At 41.2% G+C, this 23,098-nt stretch overlaps 1 protein-coding gene and 1 long non-coding RNA gene across 3 annotated transcripts in view; one reads left to right on the top strand and one right to left on the bottom strand.

Moving 5' to 3' along the window:
* DIAPH3 (diaphanous related formin 3) overlaps positions 1–23,098 on the top strand; it is an 882,879-nt gene that overhangs the window by 488,236 nt on the left and 371,545 nt on the right. Inside the window, exon 22 of the mRNA XM_056555485.1 lies at positions 5,607–5,736. Coding sequence (XP_056411460.1) covers positions 5,607–5,736 — 130 coding nt within the window. The remainder of the gene's footprint in view (positions 1–5,606; positions 5,737–23,098) is intronic.
* LOC130355406 (uncharacterized) overlaps positions 1–23,098 on the bottom strand; it is a 160,632-nt gene that overhangs the window by 131,619 nt on the left and 5,915 nt on the right. For both annotated transcript variants that reach the window (XR_008888510.1, XR_008888511.1), the window contains exons 2-3: positions 18,887–18,951; positions 12,964–13,081 (exon numbers count right to left, since the gene is read on the bottom strand). This is a non-coding gene — a long non-coding RNA (uncharacterized LOC130355406). The remainder of the gene's footprint in view (positions 1–12,963; positions 13,082–18,886; positions 18,952–23,098) is intronic.

The following is a 23,098-nucleotide window of genomic DNA, read 5'->3' as shown; positions in this document are numbered from 1 at the left end:
TTTTAGACTTGTGCTGTATTAGGAATGTTAAATACAAGACTATATGTGTGTGTGTGTGTGTGTGTGTGTGTGTGTGTATATATATATATATATATATATATATATATATATATATATAATGTATAAAGAGAAGGCCTGACTCACCAACTTCTCGACACCCAGCCCAAACCCTTGGACCTAGAAAGCTGAATTTTTTTTCACTGTTGTTGTTTTTAAGACATAGACGAGGAATGAGAGAGGATTTTTTGAAATTCAACCCTTAAAGGGGTACTCCGCCCCTGGACATCTTATCCCCTATCCAAAGGATAGGGGATAAGATGTCAGATCGCCACGGTCCCGCTGCTGGGGACCCCCGGAATTGCCACTGCGAGTTCGCTCTGCACGTAATGACGGGTAGTACAGGGACCGGAGCATCGTTATGTCACGGCTCCACCCCTTGTGACATCATGACCCGCCCCCTCAATACGAGTCTATGGGAGGGAGCGTGTCGGTCATCACGCCCCTGCCATAGACTTGTATTAAGGGGGTGGGTTGTGATGTCACGAGGGGTGGAGCCATGATGTCACGCTGCTCCGTCCTCTGTATAGCCCGGCATTACACACAGAGTGGACTTGCTCTGTGCAGTAATGACAGCGGGGTGCTGCAGTGGCAATCCGGGGGGTTCCCAGCAGCAGGACCACGGTGATCTGACATCTTATTCCCTATCCTTTGGATAGGGATAAGATGTCTAGGGGCGGAGTACCCCTTTAAGGGGGGTGAAAAAGGGTTTTTTGTTTAAAGTCCCATGGAAATCTCCAGGAAATGTATGTAGAGGACAGGATATGAGGATGGGACATAAGAACGGGATAGGAGGTCGAGATAGGATGGGATAGGAGGTCCAAATAGGTGGTCGGGATATGAGGATGGGATATGATGTCGAGATAGGAGGACAGGATAGGAGGTTGTGATAGGAGGTTATGATAGGAGGTCTGGATAGGAGGTCGTGAAAGGAGGATGGGATATGAGGTCGAGATAGGAGGACAGGATAGGAGGTTGTGATATGAGGGCGGGATAGGAGGACGGGATATAAGGGCGGGATATGAGGACAGGATATGAGGTTGGGATATGACAACAGTATGTGAGGATGGGATATGAAGTCAAAAGCTTCCTCCTTTGTTGATTTTCCTCCCCAACAAGTATTAAAAAGGAAAACCGGGCAACGCCGGGTACTCAGCTAGTGTGTGTGTGTGTGTGTGTGTGTGTGTATGTGTATATATATATATATCTATTCCATATTTAAATCAACCTTAAGTGATTCCATTGTTATTTTTATGGAAAACATAGGTTATCACTATTTATTCATTTCATCTGTTTGAGGTATGTTTCCTGAAGCCAAGATGTTTTGCTACGAAACATTGCTTGGTGTCATATTTGTGTATTCGATGTGAAATAAAAAAAAAACTCTGACACTGGTAATTCCATAATTTTAGCCAGGGGCTGTAATATTTTCATATTTACATTTTTAAATCAATTCAATACACTCATTATGCTGTATGAGTATAAATATTGTTGACATTGGTCCAGTAAAGAAATATTTAAAGTATTTAAAATAAAATTAAAGCATTAAATACCTCTGGGCATGTCTATACTTAGATATTAAAGTTTTTGTCCTTAATTATTCCTTGATATTAAGCTGTCATTAGCTTCACTGCTTATCCCTTAAATGGGTCATCTAACATAGGGTGACTTTAGTACTTACCTGCCAGACAATAATGAACACGCTTAGGAAACACCCGTGCTGGTCTTGGGGCTAAATGGCTGTGTTTTTAGTCCATCACAACAGTGCTGCTTTTTTATTGTGAAATGGCTATTTCCTCTTAGAGTTCCCTCCAACTACAAGTCCAATGATCCCTTGTTAGTGTGAGTTGACTTTTCACCCTTCCACACATCAGTCACCCCACCCATTACAACACGTACTTCCATGCGTGCCATGCCTGGAACTACAATTCCCTGCAGCCTTGTAGAGTATGATCTCAGTCCCACCCATCAGTCGCTCCACCCATTGAAGCACAGATAAGCTCCTTTAAACATCATGACTAGTTATGTCTCGGGCTGCACTTCAATCTTGGAAAAGCTTAGACAACAGTTTTTTTTGTATGCTTCTAAAAATGAACATCGGGGCAGAGATCATATAAGAATTATGAGACCAGCCATCTAACACCAGTACAGCCACTAGGGAGGAGATTTATCAAAACATGTGCAGAGGAAAAGTTGCCCATAGCAACCAATCAGATCGCTTCTTTAATTTTTCAGACGCCTTGTTAAAAATGAAAGAAGCAATCTGGTTGGTATGCACAACTGTGCAACTTATCCTCTGCACAGGTCTTGATAAATATCCTTCTATATTATGAACTACGCTAACTGTAGCACAATCAAATAAAAAGAAAAAACAAAAAACATAATACCCCTTTATCACAATATAAGTAATCAATTGCCTTACATGAGACAGAAAAAAAAAAAAAAAAAGTTATGGTTTTTGGAATTACCCTTTCCCCTGGTATGCCATTTGCTTTTTAAACTTAAGATGTTTACTATACAGTAAATAACAACATTGTAGCTTTATTTCCCGGGTCAGTAAAGGTTTCAGTAACACCAAATTCATATAGTTTTTATTAAATTTTTTTTACTGAATTGCCATAATCTATACAATAAAACAAAATAATAATTATTATAATGATTAGTGCCGCCAGAAGATCCATTACAGCGCTAAGTTAGGGCTAATTTTTTTTTTTTTTTCTGAGAAAACATGTAGTATTTATTGTTACCATTTTTTCCTTTTCTTTCCCTTAGGAGGCAGATTAACCAAAAACCACAATTATTACTTTTTTTTTTTTAAATTAATTAATTAATTTATTTTTGTTTTAGTGTTACTTTATCTTTTATCCCGAAAGGAAAACTGTAACTGTGTTGTTTACGTTGGCATTGACGCGTTGGACCCAAATTTGTGTATTTTTATTTTATGTTTTTATTAATAAAGAATGGATTATGAGGGAAATTTATATACATATATATATGTATCAAATATTTTTTTTATTATGTTCATATCATGGAGAGCGGAGAGCACAGTACTGCATTGCAGTGTTTTCTATGCAATGCTTACTCTTCAATGCTCCATGAGTATGGGACCATTCGGAACACTTACTCTGGTTGGCCCAAGGAGCAGCCTGGGGTTTTCTTTGTTTAGTTTTTTATAAAAGTATCAGCACTTTTTTTTTTTGCATAGTTATCATCTGTTATCCACCAACCTTGTTTCTAAGCGATGACCCAAAGATGTTCAGGACCATGCTCCATAGGTCTCCTAGGATACAAAGTATTCATTCGGTATTACATAAAAATAGTTTCTGAATAATTTCGGTGGGCTCTTTTTTATTTTTTTTATTTTTTTTTTACTCCCCTACTGACCACTTTTCCTTTAATTGGACGTGAATTAATGAGTGTAAAATTCGGGAATATGCGGTACACTTTTTAATCAGATATGTAATGAAGGGTTATAGCAAGGATTTTTTTTTTTATCCTTTTAATGACACTATGTATGAAGCAAAGTTTTGAACCGTGTGATGCTCTTTTTCCAGAGGACTCCCTTTTGTCATAATTTGCAATAACAAAGTAAAAAAAATGTTTTAGAATACAGGTTTTCTATGAGAGCACATATATATCTTTTATACCCGTATTATCTCTGTGGGATGACATGCTTGGTGGCCCATTGCTGACATCTTCCTCATTAACAACCCCACAATAGATATGGTCCATCACAAGCTTAAAAATATAAAAGGTAGATTTTTCACAGAATATAAAACCCATCCACTTCATTATAATTTGAACTTTTGCGCTTTTGCAGATTTGTTCATTTTTATCAGGCTGTTGAAAAAAAGCTTTTATCTATGTTACTGCAGCCACAAGGCATATTGCTTTTCTCTGAGTTCTGTTGGAAGTTGTCACTTAATAAAAAGCACGGTCACCTCTGTCAGAACCCCTCAATATATATTTTGAAAGCTTTGTGAAAGAACTTGCCCGCTTTTCAATCAACTGCTGTTCTGTAGAAATCATCTTTTTTTTTTCTCCTCTAAAGTACCATTTGAGTTCTACATGCATGGTGCATATTTTGTCTTTTCTACCTCCTTATTGGAAAGTTCAGTAATTTTAGAATGTTATTTTTAAGTAATGCTCATAGTTTAGGCCAAACAAATGAACTGATTCTTCCATGTCGTACTTTATGAAGCACTCCATTTTTATATGCACACTCACTATGACTTCTCCTATGACTTCTCACTATGACTTCTCCCTTACTCTTATATGGTCATGTAATCACATTTTTGATTCTCCAAATCTTCCAGTACCTAATGGTCCCAACAGGAGGTTAGACACTCACTTCCTGTGGACTAAATGATGACCTTATCACCTACCAGATCTCCTTTTTCTAGCCCCTAGACCCCTCCCTGCTCCATCTATGGATCAGGATATATAGTACTTATACACCTCCACTGAGACTCTATTCACACAATAAATTTGTGGCAAAAATGGAGATTGTAAGGCAATTGTGAAAAATATGGTAACAGTGTCTTATTTTTACCTCAACTTTGGAAAATCATTATAAAAACGGCTATGACTGTGTTTACTTGTTGCAGTTAATTAGCAGTACTACAGCTTATTACCACATGAGTCTTAGCCACTAATGACCAAAGTTGTGGTAAAATTGTGGTAAAAATTGCACATTTAACTGTAATTTGCATATTTGTGATAAAATTGGCATTTTTTTCCTCAATTTCGGTCATTCAAGGCAAAACAGCTAATTAACCACAACGTGTAAACAGCCTGTAATGCAGTAAAAATTCAATGTATGAACACAGCCTGAATCTCAATTGTGATTATAGGTCAAATCACTTTCACCTCTTGGCAATATTTCTCTTAAAAACGTACTTTGAGTGAGAAAACGCATCAGAGCTGCATAATGGGAACGGACACCAACCCACAAATAAGCCTGTGCAGCCTGATGAGACGATCAGATGCAATGATGAATTCTACAATCCACATCATTGTACATTTGTAAATCTCATGTATGCCACATCAGCAAGAAGAGGTAGAAAAAAAGGCATACACAAGAATGTGCATCATTCCATAGAGTACAGGAAGGTACTACATGTTTAGTTCTACTCTTTTCCTTTGCCAAAGTTAGCTGCTCCTATGGACACAAGCTGAGGATGGCATAATTTTACTATGGACATTGTGTACTGTCCCTGAAGAAGCTCCTGTCTTCTACACAGACATTGATTTTCAGCTTCCAGCTGTTTTTTTACTTTTATATTTAAGGACATTTTTCATCTGTATTAATTATCTACAGTATTTATTTGCCTTTTATCCTCACCTTTTTCCTATTTTTGGATGACATTTTGGTGGCTTCAGAACCAATTACCAGGTTTCCATAGTGTTATTGTCTGTGTCCAATGGTTTCAACATACATTGATCATCCTGGATCCAATTAATATTGTAACTTGATGGGCTATCAGATTTTGTGTATAGGAAACCTGTTATCAGAATGTTACCCTGGTTGTCTTTGCTTTGTATTACAGTTAAAAGACACAAAATCAGTAGACCAGTCAACAACACTTCTTCACTTTCTGGCTGAAATATGTGAAAGAAAGTTCCCTGATGTTCAGATGTTCATGGAAGAGATACAGACTGTAGATAAAGCAAGCAGAGGTAGGTATTGTGGTTATAGAATGATGTAGGTATATTGTTATGTGATGGTAGTCAACATTTTCATTTAGTGAATGTGCAGTATTTTATTCGGGAACTGCATGGCCAGCCCCCATTCATATGTTTTTGCTCCACACCTGACATATATGTTTGTGTTTCTGAAGACATGACCTAACCTTAGATGTCCAGTAAGAGAACATAGGCAAAAAGTGCATCAAGTAGCATATGTTTACTACGGATGTTTTTGTACTTTATTTTTTTATTACATTAACCCCTTAGGGGCTAATTTTTTTGTGCCGTCATCTGTAGTTTTTATTGGTACCATTTTTGTTTTAATGGGACTCTCTAATTGCTTTTTATTAATATTTTTATTGTGTATGAAGGGACCAAAAATGCATATTTTTTGACTTTGGTATTTTTTTACGTGTACACCATCGACCGTGTGGTTTAGCTAACCTAACATTTTAATAGTTCGGACATTTACACATGCAGCGGTACAACATATGATTATTTTTATTCTTTATTACATTATTTTATTTAACCCCTTAAGGACCCGGCCTTTTTCCGTTTTTTTCATTTTCAATTTTTCCTCCTTAACTGTAAAAAATCATAAGTCTAGGTTCAGACGGAATTTTCGCTTTGAAATTTCAGGCAGAAATTCCGCTTACTATAATGCATAGTGTAGTGAATGGTTTTCACCATTCACACTTCGTAATTTGTGAAGCGGAAAATCCGGATGAAAAATCCGCTAGAAAATTTCCGCCTGAAGAATGGGGTTGCTCTTTCTTCAGGCGGAAATCCTAGCGGAACACATAGCAGTCTATAGGAGTCTGCAGTGTCCGCGCGGTCCTAGCGCCGACTAATTCGGTCGGCGCAGGCGGAACTCGGAATCTCCGGGCGGAAATTTTCTGCCCGGAGATTCCGTAGTCTGCACCTAGCCTAACTCTTTAAAATTTAAAAAATTAAAAAAAAATCAATGTGCGACAAAATTGATGAAAAAACACTATTTTGTAAGTTTTGGGGGCTTCCGTTTTTACGCAGTACATTTTTTGGCAAAAATGACACCTTATCTTTATTCTGTAGGTCAATACGGTTAAAATGATACCCTACTTGTATAGGTTTCATTTTGTATCACTTCAGAGAAAAATCATGAATACATGAAGGAAAATTTATACGTTTAAAGTTGTAGGGGTCAGAAGATGACCATTTTATTTTTCTGTGTTCAGGGCGCTATGAGGGCTATTTTTTGCGCCGTGATCTGAAGTTTTTAGCGGTACCATTTTTGTTCTGATCAAACTTTTTGATCACTTTTTATTCACTTTTTTGTGGTATAAAAAGTGATCAAAAATGCGCTATTTTGGACTTTGGAATTTTTTTGCGCGTACGCCACTGAACGTGCGGTTTAAAAAGCAGTATATTTTTTATAATTCGGACATTTCCGCATGCGGCAATACCACATGTTTATCTTTATTTTTATTTATTCTTGGAAATGCCGGGTGATTCAAACTTTTATTAGGGGAAGGGATACTTCAAAGGGTTAATGATTGTTTTACACTTTTCTTATGCAATATTATAGCTCCTATAGGGGGCTATAACATTGCCTTAACTGATCATTAACACTGATTGATGCATCTCCATAGGAATGGATCAATCGGTGTTTTCGGCGATTGATTGCTCAAGCCTGGATCTCAGGCTTGAAGCATTCATTCGGCAATTGGACAGCGCAGGAGAAGGTAAGAAGACCTCCTCCTGTGCTACAGCTGTTTGGGATGCCGCCACGATCCCGAACAGCTCCCTGAGCTAGCCGGGCACTTTCACTTTCGTTTTTAGCCACGCGGCTCAGCTTTGAGCGCGCGGCTAAAGGGTTAATATCACGCGGCACCGTGATCGGTGCCGCGCGCTATTAGCGGCGGGTCCCGGCTTCACTATGACGCCAGGCCCGCCGCGATTTGATTCGGGGTCGCCACCAGGCCCGCCGCGATATGATGCGGGGTCGCCGTGTGACCCCCGCGTTATATCGCAGGACCGGGACTCATGACGTACGCGTACGTCATGGGTCCTTAAGGGGTTAAAAATTGGGGAAAGGGGGGGGGGGGGTGATTTAAACTTTTAATAGGGATAGGAGTTAATGAATCTCTATTACATTTTATTTTTTTACACTGGGATTCTTTTACTTTCGTTTTAGACGCAACTTTGATTGTGGCATCTAAAGGATTAGATGCCCGGCATTAGCTGTTGGTCCTGGCTTCCCGTAGCATCCGGGATCCACCAGGTTTAACCTGTTCTCTGCTGGTGAGAATGGGTTTAAGCCTGGTAAATGGGACCTCAGTATCTAAGGGCGTATGTATATGCCCTGCATCCCCATGAGGTTAACATCTATGAAAAATGTATGCAAACAAATATGTCTGTAATTATCTACAGCTTGTAATATATATATATATATATATATATATATATATATATATATATATATATATATATATACACATACTAGCTGAGTACCCCGTGTTGCCCGTTTTTTTTCTTCCTAAACCTTGTTGGGGAGGAATAAACAAAGGAGGAAGCTTTTGACTTCATATCCAGTCCTCATGTATTGTTGTCATATTCCTACCCCACATCCCGTCCTCCTGTACCGTCCTCCTGTACCGTCCTCCTGTACCGTCCTCCTGTACCGTCCTCCTATCCCGACCTCCAATCCCGACCTCCTATCCCGACCTCCTGTACCGTCCTCCTGTACCGACCTCCTATCCCGACCTCCTATCCCGACCTCCTATCCCGACCCGTAATATGTGTACCAGGTATTGAAATATATCCAGCTGTACGGAAGTTACGTGGGAGCATACATTTCCCTTTGATTTGCATGGGACTTTAAACAAAAACCCCGACCCTCACAAATGGGGTAGTTAAGAGTTAAATTAACTATCCTATATTTTAAGTGGACATATAAGTAACATGTGACCAAGTATTATGGAAATATCTCCAGCCATTTGGAAGTTATGCAGTTACATATATTTCCCATAGACTTGTATGGGACTTTAAACATAAACCCTGCCCCTGGTAAATGGGGGTGAGTAAGGATTAAATCACCTATCATATGTTTGTTGTTGACATATAAGTAACATGTAGAAGGAAGGATTGTCCGGCACCAGGTATGCTCTAAAAGATTTCTTTTATTCAAGCCATAGCAAGGAAACAGACATCACAGGACTGTAGTAATCTGACGCGTTTCGCTCTCTCTTGAGCTTAAACGTAGACTAAATTTAACAGACCAACATGCAATTGATCCAATATACTGGAAAAAGAAAAAAGACTAACAGTCCACAAAATACCAAAAATAAACAAAAAAGATCAGTTTTTGTTACCACATACAGTGCGCAATTTGCCCAAATTAAAAATATCATTCATAAATATACACCAGTGTTAGAGGGAGACCCAATATTGAGGGAGGTAGTTAAAGAGGGCATTATGGCGGTCTCCAGAAAAGCACCCTCATTGGGCTCCTCTCTATCACCAAGTCTATTTAACTCTAAAAAAGGAGAATACAGTGCAAAGAACAAAATTAAACATGGTAATTGGTTGGATATTGTAGGGAATTGGGGTTGTGGGCACAGCCGATGTATTACATGCAAATATATGCATCACTCTAAAGAAATAATGTCTTGTGTAACTAAAAAAACATACCAACTACGTGAATACATTAACTGCAACACTACTATGCTAGTTTATGTGGCCACATGTACCAAGTGTAACATGCAATATGTAGGGTGCACTACTAACGCCCTCAAATCAAGAATCAGGAGACATATCTCCGATAGTAGGAGTGAAGGAGTAGGCATTTCCATGTTATCACGCCACTTTCGGGATGTGCACGCAGGGGAGTTGGATTCCTTGCGGGTGTCCGGTGTAGAAAGGGTTAAGATAGGTATTAGAGGAGGGGATGTGAAAAAACGCCTCTTCAATAGAGAAACATATTGGATATTCCTTTTAGATACCAGATACCCGCGGGGAATGAACAAACGTTTAGATTTAATTATGACCTGCATATAAGAATATTGTCTAACTTTATATGCCTCCACAAGATGCCCCGAGCGCCTCGAGCACCTCAGCCCCCCCCCCCCCCCTTTTATATTATGTTTTATCAATTCATAATTTTGGTAGACCCATATTTTCTCTTGGTGGGAGTACTGGGAGGATGATTTCGCCTAGTGTGTCTAGATGCCTATTAGAGTGCGGTTGCTGTAAATTATGATATTAAAACGCAATGAATATATATGTATACAAAAACAAAGACAACTGTGCAATGTTGCAATTTATTTATGTACATCCAGCAACTAATGGTGTAGATATCATTTTTTAGTATACATGCATGTAGGTTACAAGTATTACACATACAAAGAAATTGCTTATTTTTTTGCATCATTCACCCGTGCATGTGTGACTTTTAACATGCCATAATCCACTCAATGCATGCAATTACAACACATATATACTCATGTATGCAGCCTTTTTTTGAGCTATCTAGATATGGAGATAAATTACTCCATTCTATACATGCCCTATACTCACACACCGCGGTTTACTTTTGTGCATATTTGTCGATTTTTGCACTTAGTGCTTGGAGTATATTCACACCTACAAGATAGACACACAGCGAATAACGCACTAATGATAGGATCCAATCCACTCTGTAATACTAACAGATGATATCCATGCCGGGTTTCTATAATCACTACCTATGTCAGGTATTTTATCATGTGACCTTTGAGTCTCTATTTTAAATTGCATGTTGGTCTGTTAAATTTAGTCTACGTTTAAGCTCAAGAGAGAGCGAAACGCGTCAGATTACTACAGTCCTGTGATGTCTGTTTCCTTGCTATGGCTTGAATAAAAGAAATCTTTTAGAGCATACCTGGTGCCGGACAATCCTTCCTTCTATGCGCTGTTGAAGCCGGGGCGGGACCGGCGGGTCCGTGACAGCACAGGTGTGCCGGAGATTCGGCTCCGGAGGTGAGCGGACACCATTGCATTTATAAGTAACATGTGTGCCAAGTTTCATGTTAATATCTTTAGCCGTTTGGAAGTTTTTGTGCAAAATTTATACATACATACACACACGTTGAGTTTATATATATATATATATATATATATATATATATATATATATATATATATATGCACACTGTGTACAACATTATTCCAAAAATGCAAAAGTACTGTTTTTCAAGGTGTTTTTTTTTTTTTTGCTAAATACTATTGCTACAGCTTACTTACCGACAACATATATATATATTTTTTAAGTAAAACTTTATTAAAGATTTTTTTCAATAATACAAAGGGGAGAGAAAAAAAACTGAGGTAAGTATCAGCTCCACACTACGGCCAGACTGACCGTACAAGCCTGTGAAAAGCGAGGACCTGGGTATAGTGAACACACATCATGGGACATGCCGAGTCCTATACTCGTCAGAGAAGAGAAAGGTCATCCACAGGTTCCACACTCCCATGTGCTTATCCATCTGATTCTTGGAGTCTGCAAGCTGTTCCTTCATAGGGATGAGTGATCTGGCAGCTAGCAACATAAACCTGACAAGGTGCACACTCCAAGTCGGCATGGGGGAGGGGTGGGGGGGGGAGGATGGACAAGTGTAGGAGTGCAGGGTCCTTAGCTAAGCGGACAGATGTCAATTTGTGGATAAAGTCAAGTACCTGGGTCCAAAAAGGGTCTAAGAGAGAGGGCACAACAACCAGATATTGCTCATGGAACCACCGGACATCCCACATCTCCAGTATGAGTCAGGAAGTCTTGAATAAAATTTGGATACATTTGACAAAATTTTATTTGTTTCCTGAATTCTACAGGAGACGGAGGGGTTGTTTCAGAATTGGATCACTTTTTTCCATTCCCCATCTGAGAAGACCCTGTTAAGTTCATTTTCCCACCCAATACGAAACGGTAAAGGGTTGTCAAGGGAGGTATCAAGAAGGGCATACAAGTTGCTCACCGGATGTGAACTTGCGATTTAGAGAGACATTTTCTCAAAAGAGGTGGGAGAGCGAAGTAGGTTGAGTGTCTTTGACAGTCCTATAATAGTGGCGTAGTTGGGAATAATGTATCACGTGAGATATGTTCACGGGTGGAGAGGTGGGGGGGGGGGGGTCGTAACGATCTTTAGAGGTTTTAACCCTGTCAGGGACAAGAACTTTGTGAAGAATACACCATCTGTTCTAGACAGTACCAAGAAGGTGTGAGTGGTCAATGCAGAGGAGAAGTCTGGGTTCCCTAGCAGCAGTGTTAGAGGGCCGGCAGAAGTGAGCAATGGGGCGCCAGTGAAAAGAAAACGACGGATGTGTGCTATGGAAGCCGTGACCAGAGGTAGAGAGGAATGAAGAGTGGACGGTAGGGCGGTTTTCGGGAGTCACAGCACCGTTCTAGGATCGAAGGAAAATGAACAGTGTTCCAAAGCTATCCATTGTTTACTTCGTGAGATCGCGCAACAATCAAGAACTCTGGTTAAGGCCGCGGCCATGTAATATAAAATACAGTGGTGGAGACCCAGTCCTTGTTCCGATTTTCGTCTAGTCAGGAAACGGTGAGCAAGTCTAGGATGTTTATTGGTCCAGACAAAGTCAGAGAGGAGCACAGAGAGCCTTCCAAAAAAGACCCTGGATGGGCAGAAAGGCATGCCAGAGAAGAGATAAAGAAGATGTGGGAGCACGTTAATTTTAATGATGTTAATGCGTCCTATCCATGAAAAGTCCCTGCGCTCCCATCTGGCCAAGTCCATCTTAATGGCGTGTAGTAGTGGAGGAAAATAGAGGCTGAAAGAGTCTCTCAAGTCCGTAGGGACGTGTAGACCCAGGTATTGAAGCAAGTCCTTGCACCAACAGAATGGGTAGTTAGTCTTCATTTGTTAGACTATATGGGAGGTAAGCGAGATGTGGAGGGCTTCATTTTTGTCCGGGTTCAGTTTATAATTAGAATAATGATAAAAAGTATGGATGGCAGAAAGGAGGGAGGGGAGGGAAGTAAGCCGGGAAGACAGAGCAGGAGATCATCCTCAAAAGCAGATTTGTGATGGTGCGAGTGAGGTAATTCCCTTAATGTCAGGGTCTTGTCTGATCACTACTATAAGGGGCTCATACACAGCACATATAGAAGAGGGGATAGGGGACAACCCTGTCTCGTACCATTACATATGTTGAACGGGGGAATAGTCCATTTACACATACCTGAGGTTTGGGTTGGTAGTAAAGAGCCATTATGTTCCCTCATTACGGATCCCAAGCCAATTTGGGAAAGGGTGGCGGTCAGGAATTCTCAGTCCACACGGTCAAGCTTTCTCTGCGTCTAGGGAAAGCGAGATAAGAGGGATGTTATGTTTAACTACATGATGTACTATCGAGAAAGCCCGGAGAGTATTGTCCCTGGCTTCTGATGAAGCCTACTTGATTGTTGTGGACTAGGGAATCCATGTGGTTTGCCATACGGTTCACAATCAACTTCGAAAGGCGAAAATCTTTGTGTCTGTGTTGAGTAAAGAAATTGGTCTGTAACTCGAACACCGGGTTAGATCTTTTCCCAGCTCGAGGATTACCATGACGAAGGTGGACAAAGATGCATTGGAGGGTGGCAAAGCATCAGAAACAAATTTTAACCCCTTAAGGACCCAGCCATTTTACACCTTAGGACCCGGACATTTTTTGAACATCTGACCACTGTCACTTTAAACATTAATAACTCTGGGATGCTTTTAGTTATCATTCTGATTCCCCGTGACATATTCTACTTTAACATAGTGGTAAAATGTTGTGGTAACTTGCATCCCTTCTTGGTGAAAAATCCCATAATTTGATGAAAATTTTGAAAATTTTGCATTTTTCTAACTTTGAAGCTCTCTGCTTGTAAGGAAAATGGATATTCCCAAAAAGAAAAAAAAATAATAATAAAAAATTCACATTTCCAATATGTCTACTTTATGTTTGAATCATAAAATTGGCGTGTTTTTACTTTTGGAAGACACCAGAGGGCTTCAAAGTTCAGCAGCAATTTTCCAATTTTTTACAAAATGTTCAAACTCACTATTTTTCAGGGACCAGTTCAGGTTTTTAAGTGGATTTGAAGGATCTTCATATTAGAAATACACCACAAATGACCCCATTGTAAAAATTGCATCCCCCAAAGTATTCAAGATGACATTTGTCAGCATTTTAACCCTTTAGGTGTTTCACAGGAATAGCAGCAAAGTGAAGGAGAAAATTCACAATCTTAATTTTTTACACTCTCATGTTCTTGTAAACCCAATTTATGAATTTTTACAAGGGGTAAAAGGAGAAAATGTATACTTATATTTGTAGCCCAATTTCTCTCAAGTAAGGACATACCTCATATGTCTATGTAAATTGTTAGGCGGTAGAGTAGAGGGCTCAGAAGCGAAGGAGTGACAAGGGGATTTTGGAGAGTACGTTTTTCTGAAATGGTTTTTGGGGGGGCATGTTGCATTTAGGAAGCCCCTATGGGGCCAGAACAGCAAAAAAACAAAAAAAAAAAAAAAACAAACACATGGCATACCATTTTGGAAACTAGACCCCTTGAGAAACGTAACAAGGAATTAAGTGAACCTTAATAACCCACAGGTGTTTAACGACTTTTGCATATGTAAACATTTTTTTTTCACTAAAATGTGTGTTTCCCCGAAATTTCACATTTTTGCAAGGGTTAATAGCAGAAAATACCCCCCCAAAATTTGTAACCTTATCTTTTCTAAGTATGGAAGTACCCCATAAGTGGACCTGAAGTGTACTGCAGGGGCGATACAATGCTCAGAAGAGGAGTCACATTTGCAAACTTTGCTAAAATGGGGGGGGGGGGGGCGGCATGTCACATTTAGGAAGCCCCTATGGTGCCAGGACAGCAAAAAAAAATAAAAAACACATGGCATACAATTTTGGAAACTAGACCCCTTGAGGAACATAACAAGGGGTAAAGTAAGCCTTAATACCCCAAAGGGGTTTCACGACTTTTGCATATGTAAAAAAAATAAATAAAAATGTTTTCACTAAAATGTGAGTTTTCCCCAAAATGTTACATTTTTACAAGGGTTAATAGCAGAAAAGACCCCTGCAATTTGTAAATACATTTCTTTGGAGTTAGGACATACCTTATTTTTTGATGATAATGGCGCGGCAGATGCACAGCAGGTATTGCTGGAGTGGGAGGGCAGTCAGGAGCCTTGAGCTTCATATTGAGCCAGGATGTGGGACCCCCCCTCAAGGAGCGTTAACGGGGGAGCACTGACCCCTAAAATAGGGGAACACTATGGGGGACAACGGGCCGTAACTGGGGTATACAGGTGGGGTACAGAGGCCAGTAATATGGGGTACAGTGGGCCAGAAAATGATAATAAAAAAGGATATATTCCCAGAATGATGACCCAGAGGGTAGCCAAAACTAAAAAAAAAATATGCCCGCCCCAAACCCTATGCTCTGAATCATCATTCTGGGAATATGATGTGTGTGGCCATCCCTAACCTGTCGCCTCAAATGCGCACCCGCTCAGGTGGAGAGAGAGCGCTGTGCATTTGAGGCAACATAAAAAAGTCCCTGATGATAGTGACTCAGTGACCTATGACCCATTTAAGAAAAAAAAAACACCCCCAGAGGTCTTATCAGGTTTTTTTTTTAGTTTTTTGGGGCAATTTAGAGATTTATGGGGTAAAAATTTGGAATGTACTCTGGACTTGGTACATTGGTCAAATTATGGAAAATTTACATAAAAAGGGAAAATATAGGGCTCCATGGAGTGTGATACTCCCTGAAGCAGTTTATGCAGAGGCCCTGATTATCTGGTCAAGTGTCACATTTATATGTGGTGTCCTTCCAAATCCCCTTCCTGAAACACACTTTGTATTTTTTCTGGGTTCATCCCTTCTTTCCAGTGGGGGGGATCACACCTGGAAAGTGTTGGCCTGGGACGATCCTGGCGCCTATAACTCCAGACCCTTGGGAAGTCCGGCCTGATCTTTCCCGGTCAGCAAAGATCAGGAACCTTAGGACTTCTTCTTGGTACTGGAGGAATGTCCCTGTGTTGCCAGCGTACTGGGATAGTACAAAAGCGTTGTACATGGCAACCTGTACCATGTAGACCGCAACTTTTTTTGTATCATGCCCGTGTTTTCCGCATGGCGTTATATGGGTTGAGGACTTGATCTGAGACATTAACTCCCCCCATATACCGATTGTAGTCCAGAATACAATCAGGTTTGAGGACCGGTCCAACGTTACCTCACACAGGGACAGGAATGCTGCCGTTCTCATGAATAGTGGTGAGTACAAGGACATCCCTCTTAACCTGTTGTTGGTCAGGTATAAGGATATCATGGGTCAGGGCACAGGACTCACCCTTGGGGATAGGCGTCTGGACCAAATTTATAGGGAGGCCTCTCTAGTTCCTCCGCATGGTCCCACAAGTGGACGTGGATCTGGCGGAAAGGGATTTGAACAGAGGGATGCTGGTTTAAAAGTTATCCACGTACACGTGGAAACCCTTATCCAGCAATGGGTGCATAAGGTCCCAAACGATTTTCCCGCTAACACCCTGAGTGGGGGGACTTTCTGGGGGTTCAATACGGGAATCTCGTCCCTCATATACTCTAAACTTGCAAGTGTACCCGGAGGTACTCTTGCAAGGTTTGTAGAGTTTCATGCCATACCGCGCCCGCTTCGAGGGAATATACTGTCGGAAGATGAGTCTCCCCTTAAAACTGATGAGAGACTCATCTACAGAGAGGTCCCTGAGCGGTACGTAGGGCTCCCAAAATTTTGCCCCAAAGTGATTGATGACCGGCCTCACTTTGTAAAGCCAGTCATGGGCGTTATCACCTTGGTGCGGACATGCCGCATTTTCTGCATAATGCAGGCATTTCCGAATCGCCTCGAACCGCTTCAGTGTCATCGCCATACTGTAAAGCTGGGTCTGATAGAGGACGTCCCCGCTCCAGCACTGACGAGCACTTGATTTTTTGACCAGGCCCATATGCAGCGTGAGGGCCCAAAATGTCCTCATTTACGCTGCATCAATGGCGTACCATTCATTGGACCTGGCCAAAAACGAATTGGGGTAGTGGGCAATGAACTGCTGGGCATACAAGTTTGTTTGCTCCACCAAAAAAAGTCTAGATTAGTGAATCCAGCATGGTCAATCCGGATATCTGAGTTGCCAACAAACTCAGGAATCCGTGGCTGATAGTGTGTGGTGCTTGGTGTAAACTTACAGGGGAAAAAAAAGGTGGCACTCGCAGCACTCTGAACCCCTAATGGGGCCCGGGGTCACATGGATCAGGTGACAGCTGACCCTTGGGGACCTATTAGGGGGCCAGGGGGGGTTTACTTTTTTCACTTTTACTTTCGTTTTGATTCCCTACCTGTCCCTGGAAAAAGCTCACCCTGATCTAATGGAGTCCTCTTCTTCCTGAGGGTCTCCGATGCTCCGAGGGGGGATCCCGGTCCTTATCTTCCCGCTCTGCCCACTGACTGAACTCAGTAAGCGCGCAGAGCGGGGAGAAGGAGCCGTTAACCCCTCCTCTGCCGCACTGCTATTGGCCGGACGATCGCGGCCAATAGCAGCGTTGCTGGGGAGGTGACAGTATTGTCACCTCTCCCCAGCAACGGCAGGTGATTGGCGGTGTATCGTACACCGCCGATCACCACTTATTACTGGGTCATCCGGTCACAATTGACCCGTATGACCGGAATCGGCGCAGATCGCTGGCGTGAATTTGCTTGCGATCTGCGCCGATCGTCGACATGTGGGGAAGAGTCTGTAAAACTTAGCTGTGTAGCAGTCTGGGCCAGGGCTTTTACCATTTGTCAGAGATAAAATTGTTGCACAAACCTCCTCCGAGGTGAACTGAGCCTCAAGGGAGTCGATCACGTCCTGGGGTAATATTGACGAAAGGCCGCGAGGATGTCAGGGGTGAGATGTGAGGTGGAACAAGCAGGGGTTCAATGGAGGGGAAAAAGAGGGCAGACCTTTTTTCTCTAAGTGCATTGGCCAGTAGTCTTCCCGATTTGTTGTCCCATTCGTAAAAAAAAGTTTTCCTGTGAGCTGACGGTAAAGCCGATGTTTCTGATTAATTAATGCCAATAGTTCTTGATGAATTTTGATATCCTCTCTAAGAACCTGTTCCTGCTGTGATTGTTTGTGTAGGGTCTCCAAGGTGTGTAGTTCCTGATAAAAGGATGACAATTAAACATAATTTTCCCTCTTCAGCCGAGCCCCATGTTTCACGAAGACTCCCCATAAAACACATTTTAGAGCTTCCCATTTCATAAGTGAGGAAAAAATGTCTGTCTCCTGGTCAGACTGGAAGTGTGAGATAGTCTCTTGGAGGCACAGAGAGTCCAGGAGGAGAGTATCATTCAACTTTCAGGTGGAATGGGGCTTGGAGAAAGAGGGAAGTGTAAAGGTGAGGGTGACTGGGGCATGGTCGAAGAAAGTGATTGAGCCTATGGTAGAGCGTTTAATTGACGATAGAAGGGTGGGAGAAGGTATAGTCCCTGTCGTGTGGATTGAGTGCATACCTGGAGTCACTTAATTGGTATGTATGGAGTTTCTTTCGTAACTCAGTTAGTTTACGATAAGAGAGGGGGGGTGGCCAGAGGACGTGTCGATCAGGGGGGAAAGAGGGGTGGTGAAGTTATCGCATGGAATGATGTGGCCTGTGGCAAAGGAGAGCAGAGAATCCAATGTGGCTATGAGGAAGGGAACCTGGTCTCTATTAGGGGCATAAATTGACGCTATAGTAAGTTAATGGTCAGCTAGCTCGCAATTGTTGAACACATAGCGGGTGTTAGGGTCGGTGACAGGGTCTAAGATTTTGATTCATAGGGATCTATGAAATGCCAGGGGAACCCCCTTAGTCCTAGAGTCAGGGTTGGTACTGTGATCCAAAATCAGGTAGTATCTATTATTAAGCATGGGTGTGTGTTGTGTTTGAAGTGTGTTTCTTGCAGGGCCAGGATTTGAGTCCGTTGTTTGTGGAAAGAGTATAGGATATGTGAGCGTTTCTCAGGCATGTTAAACCCTTTTACGTTTAGGGTCACTACTGATATGTCAGCAGCCATGGTTAAAGAAATGGAAGTGGATCAACTCACCGCAGTGCCTGGGTCCAACCCGTACCTCCATCCACTGAAGCAGGTCATGGAAGAAATAGCCAGTCCTAGAAGAAACAGAAAAAAGAAAAGGGTGAGGGGAGAGAACAAAGGGTTGAAGGAAAAAGAGCACGAAACAAGCAAGTGGGTGCACAAGGACTAAATAGAAAAGCCTTAAGGGCTTGTTCAGGTGTGAGCGGAACCAGTCTGCACAACATGCTATTGGGGTGTTGAAGAAGGGGCACCAGAGAAATATCACATAACAGAAAACACTAAGGGAGAAGAAACACTCAGGTAAATGCAACAAGAACAGCGGCTTACGGCCTAGTAGGAACTAAGGGATCTTAAAGTAACAAGGGCTAAATCTAGTGGGAATGTAGAAATATGTAGAAATATTCCCGAGGCATTGAAACTCGTCTATAATCTAGCCATAAACTTGCATATACCTAAATTCATCTGAATCCATCTTCAATATAGCGCTATTGAACAATTTTCTTGCAACTGCTGGAAGTCTCTAGTTTTGGGACCACGCTACACTACGCGCGCACAGCGCTCAGTTCACACGAGGCACGCCGCACCTACCCTCACCGCTGCCACTACATCGCCACCGCTGCTGCTGCATTTCTATTTTCTGCCACCACTGCTGTCTCCCCGGACCAACTCACGATCCACGGCACACCTGAAAGGCCGGTGCTATCCGTGCCAGCCGAGGACCAAAGTAGAAGGAGATCCGCACAGACATCGGGCATCGCCGGAGGTTGACAACTCCACACCAGCCCGTCCAGCCAGCTACCATAGACGGCGTCAGGAGCGGTGAGTGGTGCTGTGCATCAGACCTCGTATCCACTCAGTATACTAAGTGTTCTGAAGTAATAACTTGAAGTAATAACTTGCTACATTGTACCACCAATGACTATTATTAAGATTGATACATCGGAACTCTGCTGAACTGTGTTACTACCTAACTATTGGAATTACAAAGACTGTTACATTTTGAATTTGGAACTTTCCAGTTATTGACTAATACAGCACTCTGCAATTTTTAGCGCAATATTGAATATTCCATACATCACCCATTTAGTTGCAAGTTTTCTCATTTTTATTAATGTAATTTTTAATGTAATTTTTTTTTTTTTTATTGTCGCTGACTTCTATGTCCCATGCTAGGGCCCTGCAGGGACAGAGAGTATCAGTGATCAATTAACATATAATAAATATTTATTTATATCAGGATCACACCATTTTCTATTTATATTCAGTATACCCTGAGGACTGGTTCACAGTTGATTCTTCAACTTTACTATTTAATACTTGTTAGACCTTTGGGTGAAGGTAACACCAGTTCACCTCGGGTATATCTATTAATGCTAAGTGAGCTACACAGATTTTAACCAAACTACATATTGCAAGAATTTTGGCAAAATGCATATGGGGGCCATTTGGAGATAAACGTTAACCACAATAAAAGGGGACCCATGTAAGGGGTTTGGCAGGTCAAAGGGCACATGCCAGTTTGAGGAAGTCCAGAAATTTGCAAACAGGTACTACAGAGTCAGGTCTTGCCGCGTTCCCTTGGCGGGGAGGGGTTCTGAGGCCTCCGGAACTCTGGACCACCTTGTAATAGGCCGGCGATCAGTCGGATTGTGGGTCATCAGTGGTGCAGGGGAGAACAGCAGTTAACAATCAGGTAATGGGACAGAAGGCAGCTTAAAAGTTGTCAATAAATTCTTAAGGACAGCTGTGGTAGTTGTGGAGCCATGCTATGCGGTCAAAGAGAAGGGGTAGCCCCAAGCAGGTAATGGGCTTGGAAAGTTGTTTCCACCTCATTTTCAATTTTTTTTATGCTTTTAAGTACTAATAGATCATGTTTATTTATTTAGTTTAATAGCTAAATCTCCCCCACCCCAAAAAAATTAAATAAAATAAAAAAAGGTATAGGGAAATAATGCTTGCTGTAGGGCTGCAGCTTTACCGACTAGTTTTTAAGGCAGAAGGCGAGTAGTTCTAAAAACTACTGTATATACTGTTTATGAAAAATTATCAAAGAATAAAAGAAAATAATATAATGTATTTGGTTGTCCCTAAGCAGCCTCCATTTATGCAAAAAGAGTACTAGCTAACATGACATTTTGGAACTTATTCAATGATACAGCAATTTTTCTGACACGCATAGCAGATGTACCAGTGACAGAAAATCGCTCTTCCGTCTGAAGCTTTAAAATCCACATGTATCACTAATATCCAGAACATAGAAGAGACTGGTCTCCTGAGCATGCTCAAAACTGGCACAGCTGCCAATATTATCTACACATACTCGCAGAACAGGTTGGATAATCCCACAGCAAGGCCAGTGCCAAAAATACAAACCTTGCCATAGCACTGAGCAGGAGGTATCTGTTTATAGTGCATCTGATTCAGCTCCATTCAGTCTTTGTTGATTATATATAATGTATGTATATATCTCCTGAGGGTTACCTGTGATATAAAAACGCAGTTAACTAGCACACAACTTCATCACACAATTCTGGTCCTGTGAACTCAAGAGGAACATTGAATTTTACTTCCTAATTGTTGTGCAGACAGAAGCATGTCAAGATTTGAAGAGCGGAAAAGATCTCTTGGTTAAGATTTCTCTCTATAGATGGAGACATTGCTTCACTAATTTAAACTGACTGACCATAGAGGAGGAAATTGATGAAGTATTAGTAATGTCATATTGCTGCAGGGACTTTTAGAGGCAAAATGGCAATTTCATAAAATATACAGCAACAACTCTTTATTTATTTGCTGTGTGGAACACTTTGGGGCCAAGTGTTACAAAATGGACAGCTATCTTCTACCCATATTTTTAAAAACATGTATTTTGTTTTATAAACTCAAATAAACATTTAGACGTTTACTCAGTGTTCTTCTCAGTTATTTCATGTAACTGCACCTTCAAAATTTTATTTTTGTCTAATCTTGTGTGCACAGTACTAAAAGGCAAAAAAAGTACTGTTAAGCTCTCAACGAGCATGAGAGTTGGGTTTGTAAAGTTGTGGCAAATACATTTGTAAAGTTGTGTCAAATACATACCCTCCAAGGGTATTCCTTGGTGTAAAAAAGCATTTAAAAGTGCATATGATGGGGGTATAACAGAAAAAAGACCTACTCATGTGCTAACAATCTCCTAATGGTGCCGATCTTTACTGCTGAGCACTCTCTTCTCGACACCTAATAAGTTCCATGCAGCCAATCATGGCTATAGCAGGCTTTTCCTACATATCAAGGCAGAGAACTAGAAGGTCTAAGCAGCTGAAACACGGGGTAAATATGTAGTAAATAAGTACATTTATTTTAATTTTATTTTATGGTATACTGTCACTTTTAACTGGTTTCATTCTACTCGGGATGTTTGGTTATGAATCAGTCAGGGGTAATATGTCATGAAATTCAGGATTTTCTGAGGTAGTCTGAGACTATAAAAAGGTCTACTTAGGTTCGATATAGGGCTGAGCTGCAAGATGCAATACTCAAGATCCCATAAATGATTGGCACAGTTTTGGTAAAAAAAAGAAAGGATATCCCCCTTTTATTTGTCTTGGACAACCTTTATAAAAGATTGCTTCCATGCCATTTACGTAAATGATGCATTAGAACTTTTCAGATACCTGCTGAGCTAATCTTTCTATGGAATTATTAACTTTCTGGAGCCAGTTGATATATATAAAAAAAAAAGTTTTTTCCTGGATAACCCCTTTTAAAGGCATGCTCATCACCCCTTTTAAAGGCAGTTACATTTGATGGCAAAGAGTGGGATGATTTTAAGGGGTTGTCCGATGGATTTATTTTTGTATTGTCCCCAGCCTGCCTAATAGAATAACAAAAACTCGTAGCCTCGGTATCATATCATTGTGCCTGTCTGTGGTTAGTGATGGGGAAACTGTGCCACTTGCCAATAACTGGATGAGGTGGGACACCACAGTAGCCAATGATTAACTGAGGGATGCTGTGATGTCATGTCCACAGCCCTAACAGGCTCTTGTTGAAGCAGACCGACCACAGATGGGACATCTTGATCCCAGAGCTATCAGGGAGCGAAGTAAGGTGAATAAACTAAAGTTTTTATTTCATTTGACTGGCTGGGGACAATAAACAAGAAAGAAAATAAAAATATCAAACTGACAACCTTTTAACACAATTTTGCCACATCTGACTTCTTATTGGCAGTATGAA

Source organism: Hyla sarda, chromosome 2 (genome assembly GCF_029499605.1).
Source record: "Hyla sarda isolate aHylSar1 chromosome 2, aHylSar1.hap1, whole genome shotgun sequence".
Taxonomy (NCBI): Eukaryota; Metazoa; Chordata; class Amphibia; order Anura; family Hylidae; genus Hyla; species Hyla sarda.
The sequence above is the reverse complement of the archived record's forward strand: the minus strand, read 5'-3'. Positions and strand labels throughout refer to the sequence as shown.